The sequence below is a fragment of the Mirounga angustirostris genome, unplaced genomic scaffold (genome assembly GCF_029215605.1).
Source record: "Mirounga angustirostris isolate CCGP_5_RB_7025 unplaced genomic scaffold, mMirAng1.0.hap1 SCAF_2, whole genome shotgun sequence".
NCBI lineage: Eukaryota > Metazoa > Chordata > Mammalia > Carnivora > Phocidae > Mirounga > Mirounga angustirostris.
In genome coordinates, this window is record NW_026991710.1 from 129064306 (window position 1) to 129076401 (window position 12096).

The 12096-nt window shown below is 38.2% G+C and overlaps 1 protein-coding gene across 6 annotated transcripts in view; it reads left to right on the forward strand.

Annotated features, from left to right (window-relative positions):
- Positions 1–12096, forward strand: part of MND1 (meiotic nuclear divisions 1) — a 115797-nt gene that overhangs the window by 1456 nt on the left and 102245 nt on the right. For 4 of the 6 annotated variants that reach the window (XR_010409590.1, XM_064585186.1, XM_045880273.3 and 1 more), the window contains exons 2-3: positions 5203–5268; positions 9445–9502. Coding sequence is in view for 3 of the 6 variants with exons in the window: in XM_064585186.1 (XP_064441256.1) it covers positions 5203–5268; positions 9445–9502 (124 nt within the window). In the remaining 3 variants the exon portion in view is untranslated. Of the gene's footprint in view, positions 1–5201; positions 5269–9444; positions 9503–12096 lie in introns of those variants that run through there. The other 2 variants (XM_064585188.1, XM_064585189.1) reach the window with 2 other exon arrangements.

Here is a 12096-nt window from a genome sequence, read left to right on the forward strand (position 1 = left end):
GGCAACAGATATCATCTATTTTTAATTTTTCAAGGTTTTATTGTAATTGGTAAACAGGGTTGATTTTAGGAATTCTGTAACTCCTAATTGGAGAAGGTTCCTTAGATGTATGGTTTTTTTAAGTGGTTTAAAATAGAGGTTTCTCCCACTCTTTGAAAGTAGTGTTCCTATGAAGCCTTTCATAATCTGAGGTGGCATAAGGTGAAGAAGCAATTATTAATTTTTTTTTTAAGATTTTATTTATTTATTTGAGAGAGAATGAGAGAGAGAGAGCATGAGGGGGGGAGGGTCAGAGGGAGAAGCAGACTCCCTGCCGAGCAGGGAGCCCGATGCGGAACTCGATCCCGGGACTCCAGGATCACGACCTGAGCCGAAGGCAGTCGCTCAACCAACTGAGCCACCCAGGCGCCCAGCAATTATTAATTTATATGGAAAAAAAATTTTGAGCATTCCTAGACCCAAAAAAATAACTTCTTAGGCTTAAAAATATATATATATATTTTTTTTTTTTTTCTGTCAGGCTTTTCATGATACCTTAGGACACATCTTGCTAACAGATGCACAGAATAAATTGAGGTACTGCACAGTTCAAAGCCGTGGTGGCTTATGCTTGAGATGCTGAATGTAGTTCCCAGGGAAGGAGCGTGGCGGAGCCATTCCTAAAACAAATGCTGAACACTATTTGCGCTTTTTGCCTTTTTTCATACAAGTGAAAATGCTCTTAAGATTTCTTTTGATTAGTGAAAACAGGTACTAATGTAGGTCTTCTGAAAAGTGGGGATAGCTGTATGTTGGTCAGCCGGGAAGCTTTGTTGTTCTCAGGTCAAGTCTTGAGTCCCCTTACTTACTAATTTGAATGCATCTTTAACTTACATTGTCAGCAGATTTTCTTTAATGTTAAGTATTAAATGAGACCTTGTTGATTTTTTTGGAGAAATTTCTAAATATGAATTAGCATGGCATCCTTTTACATTAGTTATTTTAATTCTGGCCATGATACTGTCCTGTGGTTAATTATAAAAACTATTTCTAGTCATAAAAGAGGCTAATGAATAAATTAACCTGAAAACAAAGTAAATGGATGTTACAGCTCATCCATATTTCTTGAGTGACTTTCATAGCTACTGAACTGAGTGATAGGAGCTTTCCTAAAACTGTGTGCCTCCTGGACACTAGACTCTCCTCATTGTTTGCTTCTGGGTGGCAGATTCTTGTGGGACCCATGAGTCTCTCCAGGGAGCTTTTTAATAATACCAAAACATTAGGAGCCTTTCCTAAAGCTTTGGATCTGTTTTCCACTGATGCAGCCACAGACTAAAGTTCTAAAGGGATCCTCACTACCCCACAGTGCCCCTGACCCACCTCTAGATTCTGGGGTGTGAAGAGCAGTGTTCTCAATCCTGGGGCCAGTTAAAGCACCTGGAGAGGCTTTTAAAAACATGCAGGCCCAGGCCTGGTCTCAGAGATTCTCATTCAATTCATATGGCATGTGCCTTGGCATCAGTATTTTTTAAAAGCTCTTGAGATGATTCTAATGGCAGTTTGAAACCCACAGGACTAGAGAAATGAGCCAAAAGAGCCTCCTTAACTGGGTGTCAATTTCAGGCTTGGTTTATTCTGATACTGCTGAGGCCTGTGCGAAAGGAGGCTAATTAAAGCAGTATTGAATGCTGTTTCTCCACTCTGGGTTTGGTGAAATAGATCTATATGTTTTCTTGGAGCTTGCCTGCCTGAGATTTCTGTGATTTATCTCTCCAAGAAAGGCAATAAATAGTTATCACGGAAGTCTTTATTATTAATTTACCCTGTGTTGTATTTATGGTAGTGCGGTGGGTGTTGTGGGATTTGGGAGTCTTGAACAGTCTCAGATTTTAGGGTTAGGGCTTTAGATAAATGGCCTTGAGGTCAAGGGCTGGCCTTTGTGTCTGCTCTAATCTAGTACTAAGCTTTAGGAAGGCAAGGGCGGTGCATGTTCTGAAGAAGTTTTCAATTGGCTGAGAAAGACAAGTGTACCAATTGATTTGATTAAGGTGTGTTCTGGGAACACATGGGATGACACTCAGATTGTTCTGTGAGCTCACGGAAGCTCTTACAGAATGCTTAAACTAAGTCTTGGGAGACTTTTTGGAGTTTTGAATAGGCAAGAGGAGCAGGTGTTTTAGATGAAACAGTTTTTTAAAGACACAGATGGGAAAGAGCATGCGGGGAGCGGAGAATTACAAGTACAGGTCTTCTTTGGGACACCTGTGTGGCTCAGTCGGTTAAATGTCTGACTTCAGCTCAGGTCATGATCCTGGGGTCCTGGTAACGAGTCCTGCATCGGGCTTCCTGCTCAGCGGGAAGCCTGCTTCTTCCTCTGCCTGCCGCTTCCCCTGCTTGTGCTGTCTCCCTCCCTCTCTCTCTCTCTCTCTCTGGCGAATAGTACATAAAATCTATCAAAAAAAAAAAAAAAGTACAGATCTACCTCAACTTACAGTGGAGTTGCACAGTGATAAGCCCATTGTAAGCTGAAAATATCAGTTAAATCAAAAATGCATTTAATACACCTAACTTATGGAACATCATAGCTTACTTTAACCATGCTCAGAACACTTAGACATCAGCTTCTGGCTGGGCCAAAGCATCTTGAGACAAAGCCTGTTTTATAATAAAGTATTGAATATCTCATGTAACTTGTTGAAACTGTACTGAAGGTGAAAAAATGGTTGTGTGGGTACAGAATGGTTGTACGTGTTGTGTACCTCATGGTCCCGTGGCTGCTCAGCATCATGAGAGTATTGTACCACCTATCACCAACCGGGAAAAGATTCAAATTCAAAATTCGAAGTATGGTTTCTACTGAATGTGTATTGCTTTCACACCATCATAAAGTTGAAAAAGTTAAACGATGGCAAGTCAGGGACTGTCTAGTTTTTGTATTACAGCTCAAGTTGCTTAACTGTCCCTGTTACGGTAAAATTTGAGGTGGAGAGTGGTATCTGTGAGAGGTAGATTGGGGTCAGGTGATAAAGGGCCTTGTATATCACTGTAGAGTGATTGGATACTTCTGGAATGGTTCAGAGCCACTGAAGGCTTTTAAGCAAGGGAGAAGCATGGTTAGATTTGCTTCTCGGCAGGGTGGAATGTGCACTTAGAGGCTGAGACAAAGTGTGGCCAGAGGGCTTGCCTACCGGTGTGTTGCAGGAGACAACACGTAATGAAGGCCTGAACTGAGGTCGGGGTTGTAGGGATGGAGCAGACAGGGTGGATTTGAGAAATAGTTAAGCACTAAAATTGGCAGAACTTGGTGATTGGTCTGATGTGGAGTAAGAGGGGTGAACCTGGGATGACCGCCAGGCCTCTGGCTTGGCTAATAAGGGTATCTAACTGAGCTCAAGATCTAGAACAGCAGGTTTGGGGAGTAGATGTGGGAGAAGAAGAGTTCAGTTTAAACCCTCTGAGTTTGAAGTCTGTCCAGCAGACAGGTAGATACTTGAGATGGAAGCTCAGGAGCATACTTCAGAGGCTGATGTAAAGATTTCAGCATAAGTGTTAGTTAAAACGGTAAAGGCAGAAGAGATCGAAGAAAAGGTGTGAGGAGATGAGGGGATCAATAGAGAACCCTGGGGGAACTGCAGTGTTTGAGAGCGGACAGACGAAAAAGAGAAATACCCACTTTATGCCTTCTTATTTTACCCATACAACTCATCAAGGAACACCTAATAATTTTATTGCCGAGAAAATGAGTTAGTGGGTTTGTAGGTTGTGTAAGTAGAATAAAGACTCGTGTACCCTGCTTTGTATTCAGAATGGCAATTTCAAATCCTTTTCCCCATCTATTGTAGACTTTTCATTTTCTGATGGAGTATTTGGTTAGACAGGCTCAGTCTTTGTGTTTTATGTCTACTTTTTTAGGTGGTGTAAAGTGTTTCAAATTCTTGCTAAACAGTTTATGTTGCCTCATAATCTGATGTGATTTTTGAGAAAGATGCAGATCATTTAAACATTAGTGTGGAATTCTCTATTAGAGATGATAGTTCTCTCTTGTTCTTTTCTGTGAATCTTCACTTGAGGGAATTTGGCTTTAAAAAAAATTTTTGTATTTCACCTTTATGTATATATTCTAAATACAATATATAGTAAAATTCATTATCAACAGATTTTAGTTACATGTTAATTATCTTAATTTTAAATTGGCTGAACTGTAATTATAGAATAATAGTAACCTGCAGTAGGCTTCCACTTTCTACTTGAATAGGTTTTTCCATCCTCCAGCCTACCCTCCACAATGCTACTAAATGTCATCTTACTAAAATGTAACTCTAATCTTGTCACTCTCCTGCTTTACACATTGCTCAGTAGCTTCGCCTTGTCTAGAATAACGGACATGCCCTTGGGCTGGACAGTCAGCCTCCCATGATCTGGCCCAAGACAACCTTTCTCACCTTACCTGCCATTCCCTCTCCATGTACCACACAGCAGTCATCCCTTGAGTGCTTGTCTTTCTGGAGCATTCCATGTACTTCCGTAACATCGTGCCTGTGTGTGGTCTGCCCGGGACACCTTCTCACCATTTCTCAACTTGACAAAATCCTTTTTGTCTCTAGCCTTCCTACATAGCCCTCAACCTTCCCCAGGATGGAATTCATTTTGTCCTTGGTAGCAATTTGTGCAATGACCTCTTCATTGTTTATTAGTTATGTCTATTTTTTCTGTGAGGTTGTAAGTCTTTTGAAGATAAATACAGTGACTTATCATTGGATCATTTGATAAATACTGAATTTCTATAAACTGCCAGGCTCTATCTCAACCACAGTTCTTATTACTACACTGGCAGCACCAATCACAAGACTTGGCATGTAGCAGTTAAAACTGAGTCTTTAGAGTTATCAAACCCATTGGCAGACAAGACCATAACATTTCAGATAATGTTTCAGACCAAGTTGTTTTAAAATACAGTGTCTTGGGGCACCCGGGTGGCTCAGTTGGTGAAGCGTCTGCCTTTGGCTCAGGTCATGATCCCGGGGTCCTGGGATCGAGCCCCGCATCAGGCTCTCTGTTCAGTGGGGAGCCTGCTTTTCCCTCTCCCTCTGCCTGCTGCTCTGCCTATCTGTGCTCTCTCTATGTCTCTGTCAAATAAATTAATAAATAAAATCTTTAAAAATAGATAAAATGCAGTCTTTTTTTTTAATGCAGTGTTTACTTTTTTCTTTTGTGCTTTAGTCAAAGAAAAAAGGACTGAGTGCAGAGGAGAAGAGAGCCCGCATGATGGAAATATTTTTTGAGACGGTGAGTTGTTTTCTATAAGATTTTTAGTATTTTATGTAATTTTCTCCTTAAGTGTATGTCATTCAGTGTTTAATTGTACCTTTTTCATTAGATATCAATGCTGATCAATTACCTGAAGAATGGATAAAATTCTGCATTTTTTTATTTCTCTGAAGCTATGGAGTAAGAAAGAACCCTACCCCAATGTTCACTTCTGTCCAGAATGATCTTTCTGAAGCATATATTTGTGTCCCCTTTCTGCCTGGAAATGATAATATTGACATCTACTGATTGCTTCCTAGGTGCCAATCATTGTTCTGACCACTTAGTGTAGGTTATCTGATTTCATCCTTTTTAATTCTGAGATCAGTACTGTTATGATCCTCATTCTACAGATGAGGACATCTGAGGTACAGCCTAAGATACCACCCTGGATCTCAAAAAATAAAAGTGGTAGTACTAGGATTCAAATCCCGGGAGGACCATCTGATTTTAGAGGCAGTGCTAAATGCTGCCTCTTTACGTTGATAAATCTGTCTGTAGTGTAACACATACATCATGGTGCATAGGCCACTGTAATTTATTCCAGATATTTGTACCTTCCACTAACCCGAAATATGTTTGAAGTTTCAGGTCCTAAGTGGCAGAGCCAGGATTCAAACCCAGGCACCTGGCTCTAGAGGCTGTTTCCTTTACTATTTTGCTATACATAGCTTTTTTTTTTTTTTGCTTCCAGGTTCAAGTCTAAATCTTAGGCCTACAAAAAACACTTCAACTTCCTGTGTCTTAGCTTAATACTTGATAGGACCTTCAAAGTCTAGTCTGGCCCCAACCTACTGACTACTTTCATTATATACAGGTGTGAAGAAGTTGGGAGAAAATGGCAAAGTAGAATATGAAATTAATAAGATAAGAATACTTGACATTTTCATTTCGATAATGCAGATTTTCAGCAAAACATTCTGGGGACCTTTGTTTTAAAAACAGCCCTCTGAGTGTAATCTTACTAATGTTACCTGCCTGCATTGACTTACCAAAAGTCACTGGCAATTCAGAACAGAGTATCACATCAATAATGATGATTAGGAAGAGGCGCCTGGGTAGCTCAGTCAGTTATATGTCTCTGACTCTTGATTTCGGCCCAGGTCATCATCTCAGGGTTGTGAGATCGAGCCCAGCATTGGGCTCTGCACTCAGCTCAGAGTCTGCTTTATATTCTCTCCCTTTGCCCCTCCCCCTGCTCACACACTCTCTCTCTCAAATAAATAAAATCTTTTAAAAAAAGAATGATGATTAGAAAGATAAATTGATGAAGTTTCCACGTGAAGATTATGACTATTCTACTGAGTTTGAATATTTTTCCTATGGTCTCAGCAAGAAAAATAGATTTAATTCTTACTAGGCAGTGGAAAGCTGGGGAGAGTGATGGGGGAAATTATTTTGTCCTTTACGATATTGTTAATTTTCTCAAGTATCAAAATTGGCTGTTTCAGATTGAAAATTTTTCAACCCTGCTATCAATTAATGATACTGATGAGTATTATTAGCAGCTTCCAGAAGTTCAGTGGTCATTGAGTTTTTACATAAAGCTAAAAATTGATTATATTGATTGCTTTCAGTTCATATATTCCTATACATTCGTGTGTGTGTGTGTGTTTGAAGTTGCTAATGTAATAGAAAAACTTAATAGCATGGGAGCAATATAGCTAAATGAGAGAGCACTTGCACCTGAAATCTGTTTTACTGAATAGCTTTGTTACCTTAAGTACCTGACCTACGTCTCAGTTTCCTTGTCTATTAAAGAGGATGGTAATACTTGTACCCAGTTGACAGTGTTGGTATGCGGGTTAAATGAGATAATCCATGTAAATCATTACAATGTCCAGGTCATAAGTACCTAATTAAAAGTTGTCTAGCTTTATAACTATGTGCCTTCCATGGTATCTTACACATGGTTTTATTTATTTATATATAAGTTTTATAAATTATAAAAATATGTATGTTTATATATATATATGTATATATATAAAGAGCTAGAGCCCATTATGTTTCTCTCTCCTTTATTACCTCTCTTTAATACTGTGGAGAATTAATATTTCCTTAAGACCATTTTCTCTGGACCACATTTTAGTTCTGAGGCTAGTACTTTGCAAGCCTACTTATCTACACAGCAACCCCACCGGGGCAGCCAGTATGTCTGGAGCTCTTCCTTGATGACCACATATAGGCAGATGTCTCAGTGAGTTCATATTCTTTTTTCAGGACATCTAAAATGTTTGCAAATAGATTTGATTAACTGATTTTTAAAAATGCATTAGAGGTCTAAAGGCAGTAATTTATTGCATGTTTTCTGAGACCCTAAAGTATTATCTTTATTTACAGATGTGCAAAAATTGATTTCACACTCTAAGACCGAAGACAGTATTTTCCTTAATTTACTAAATCTTAAGTATATTGAGATGAAGTTACTTCTTCCACTATTTTATTATGAAAGATGAAAGAGTTTTACAGTTAATACCTATATGCCCAACACCTAGATTCTACCATTAACATTTTACTCTACTGGGCGCCTGGGTGGCTCAGTTGTTTAAGCGACTGCCTTCGGCTCAGGTTGTGATCCCAGAGTCCCGGGATCGAGCCCCACATCGGGCTCCCTGCTCAGCAGGGAGTCTGCTTCTCCCTCTGACTCTCCCCTGTCTCATGATCTCTCTCTATCATTCTCTCTCTCAATAAATAAATTTTAAAAAAATCTTAAAAATAAAAATTTTACTTTGTCATATATATATTCATCTTTCCACTCCTTTATTCATTTATATGTTCATTTTTGCGAGGGGAGGGAATTCACTTTAGAGGAGTTCTTTATACATGCTGGGTACCAGTCTTTTGTCAGGTATGTTTCGTGAATATTGTCTTCTGGTCAGTATTTATCTTCATTTTCTTAACAGTGACCTTGTATGAGCAGAAGTTTTAAATTTTTATGAAGTCTAATTTCCATCCTATTGAAGTTACCTTTTCAAGTTTATTTTAGAAGAAATAGATCCTAGATTTCCATTAAAACAATCAATAATTCTGTTATAATTACTGAATGCTTGAGTCTTTTCAAATATTTCACTTTTGTTATCTAAGCTCTTTTCACCACTTCAGTGAAGGCTTAGTACAAGAATAAAGGAGTGTTCAGGATGCCTGGGTGGCTCAGTCGGTTAAGCGTCTGCCTTCAGCTCAGGTCATGATCCTGGAGTCCTGGGATCGAGTCCTGCATTGGGCTCCCTGCTCAGCAGGGAGCCTGCTTCTCCCTCTACCGCTCCCTCTGCTTATGTTCCCTCTCTCGCTGTGTCTCTCTCTGTCAAATAAATAAATAAAAATCTTAAAAAAAAAAAAAAATAAAGGAGTGTTCTACATAGATTTTTTTTTCCAACTACAAGCAAGATTAAATATTTTACATGTTTATCTTCCCATAATGTTTTTTTTTTTTAAGATTTTGTTTATTAGAGAGAGCGCACAAGCAGGGGGAGTGGCAGGCAGAGAGAGAGAGAGAGAGACACACACACACACACACACACACACGCAGGGTCCCCACCAAGCAAGCAGCCCAATGCGGCCTCAATCCCAGGACCCTGGGATCATGACCTGAGCCGACTGAGCCACCCAGGCGCCCCTCTTCCCATGTTTTGCTTTTGCATGTGGTGGACACGCCACCTGTATAGGTGAATCATTGATAGGCAGCCATGAATTGTATAATTTTCCTATTGTTTAGGTATAGCTCTTCCATGAAACCTTAAATGGAAACAAATCTTGACAGTTGTCTGTTTTGCTTTTAGTTAGAACTGCTAAATCCGTGGCATATGATATATGCTAAGCAAATCACTGTTTTCTTAAAGTGTCAGAGGAGATGATTATCTCATGTTAAAGAATTCATCATAAGTAATTTTTATACTTCACTGGAAAGATGTTCTTTACATTCTGCTCTCCAGTTACTTTAAAGAGTTGTATGTTATGCAAAATCTGTCCCTTCTAAATTCTGTTGAAGGTATCAAACAAGATAATTGCAGTTTCTTCTAACTCTAAAATGCTTGATTCTGTTGCACTGTTCATTACCAGACACAGCTTTTATAGTGCAATGTTTTATTAATATAGTTATGGTAAATATAAATATAAAGTAGAAGATAAATACTTTTTTTCATCTCTTTCTTTAAACAGAAAGATGTGTTCCAACTAAAAGACATGGAGAAGATTGCTCCCAAAGAGAAAGGCATTAGTGAGTATCAAAGATGTGCTGAGATATTTTGGGAAATATTGGTCATCTTCTCTGCAATAGTCTTTCACTTTATGAAAACATAAATTTCTAGAGATGAAGAATGTTTGTAAGAGTACTTCCATGATGTCTTTGGACCATGACCATGATTCTTATGTATGGAGTATCTTCTTTAAAATGGAGTATGCATGCATACTTAAACCTACACACACAAGCACGCACACATCCATACACAAATATACACATTTATTTATAGGTATAATTACTTCAAAAGAAGTAAAAACTGTTCATGTATGTTCTGATATTTGTTAGATGTGACTTTGTATTTTTACATGGTATATTAGTTTTCTATGGCTGTTTAACAAATTACCCCAACTTGGTGGCTTAACACAATAGAATTTATTCTCTCATAGTTCTGGAGGCCAGAAGTCTAAAATCAAGGTGTTGGCAGAGTTGGTTCCTTCTGGAGATTCTGAAGGGGAATCTATTTGATGCTTCTCTCCTAACTTCTGGTGACTGCTAGCAGTGCATGGCTTAATAGACACATCATTCTAATCTCTGCCTCTGTTTTCACATAGACTTCCCCTTTGTTTTCTCCCATTCTGTCTCTTATAAGGACATATGTCATTGGATTTGGGACCCACCCTAAATGTAGGATGATTTCATTCTATCATCCTTAATTGTACCCTTTTTCCAAATAAGGTCACATTCACAGGTTTTGGGAGTTAATCTTTCGAAGGGTCACCACTACATATGATATATTCATTTTTTTAAACCTTATTTTCCTTGTATAAGCTATACATGTTTATTTTGACAGATTTGAAAATTATAAAGTATATAATCAAAATAAAATTTGTTCGTGAGCCTTCTTTTCTGGGATCACCTCTGTTAACATTTTGGTATATTTTGATGTCTTATTCTTAGGTTCTGTCTGTCTGTGTATGCATATATCTGTCTTTTTTTTCTTTTTTTTTCCAGAGGGAACCACGCTGCATGTGCAGTTTTGTGTTCGTGTATTTTTTCATATAACATTAGATCATCTACATCTCCCTATGTCATTTGTTTTTTTTTTAAAAATGATTTACAACATCTGCATCTCCTAATGTTTCATTCTTGACCACCTACTGTACCATAATTTGTTTAGCCTATTACTATTATTGAACATTCAGATTGTTCCCAAATTTTGCTGCTGAAATCGATGTGTAACATGCTATCTACACATTTTTTTCTAAAAAAACTGATTTTTTAGAGCTGTTTTAGGTTCACAGCAAAACTGAGAGGAAGGTACAGAGATGTCCCATATGCTTCCTGCTCCTCCCCACATGCATAGCTTCTCTGGTTGTCAACATCACTCACCAGTGGTACCTTTGTTACAGTTGACACATTGTAATCACCCAAAGTCCATGGTTTACATTGGGATTCACCCTTGCTGTCATACATTCTGTGAGTTTGGATAAGTGTATAATGACACAGATCCATCATTATGGTATCATGCAGAGTATTTTTACTGCCCTAAAAACCCTCTGTGCTCCATCTATTCCTCCCTTTCTCTCCTCACCCATAAATTTTTTTTCCACATCTCCTACTGCTTCATTAGGAAAAGTTCCTAGAAATAGAATAGAAAATAGAGACTTGGGGTGCCTGGGTAGCTCCGTCGGTTAAGCATCTGACTCTTGATCTCCACTCAGGTCTTTATCTCAGGGTCATGAGTTCAAATCCCACACTTGAAATAAAAAGAAAAGAAAGTAGGGTCTTTTGTAGTTTTAGGCATTTAATATGTTCTCTCAAAGTGCCTTCAGGAAAGGTTATACCAAGTTATATTCACATTCATTTCTCAGAACTGTGTTTTCATTTTTAGAATCCTTGACATTTCATTTCACTTTGTACTTCTTTACAAGTGAGGTTGAATGGTTTGCACCTTTGGTGTTGATTTTTTTTTTAATTTATTAAATCTTTAGTTTTTATTTTTGTTTTTTAAGATTTTTATTTATTTATTTGACAGAGAGAGACACAGCGAGAGAAGGAACACAAGCAGGGGGAGTGGGAGAGGGAGAAGCAGGCTTCCCGCTGAGCAGGGAGCCCGATGCGGGGCTCGATCCCAGGACCCTGGGACCACTTCCTGAGCCGAAGGCAGACGCTTAACGACTGAGCCACCCAGGCGCCCCAGATCTTTAGTTTTCTAATAGATTTTGTTACATTTGGGGATCTGCTGTAGGAAAAATTGAAGTGGACGTTAAAATATGGATAAGTTCTCGGTAGAGTTTTACTTAATAGTAAGAATTGTTCATGAATTTCAAACATTTATGAAATATGACTTTACATTTTTATATGCTATTTTTTAAAGCTTTTTTCTGATTTTTTGTGGTCTTACTCCTAACCATAACATTCAGTTCACAAGTTTTTTTTTTCTCTTTTAGTTTTCTTAGCGAAAAAGGCAATACACATTCATTTTTGGAAAAAACTTAGAAAAATGAACAAAAAAGAAGGAAATAAAAATTGCCTCTTACCCACAGCTCAAAAATAACCACTGTCTAATTAGTGCCTATTGTCTTTTAACTTTATTTTTTTTATAATTCTACATAATACATTTTGAATGC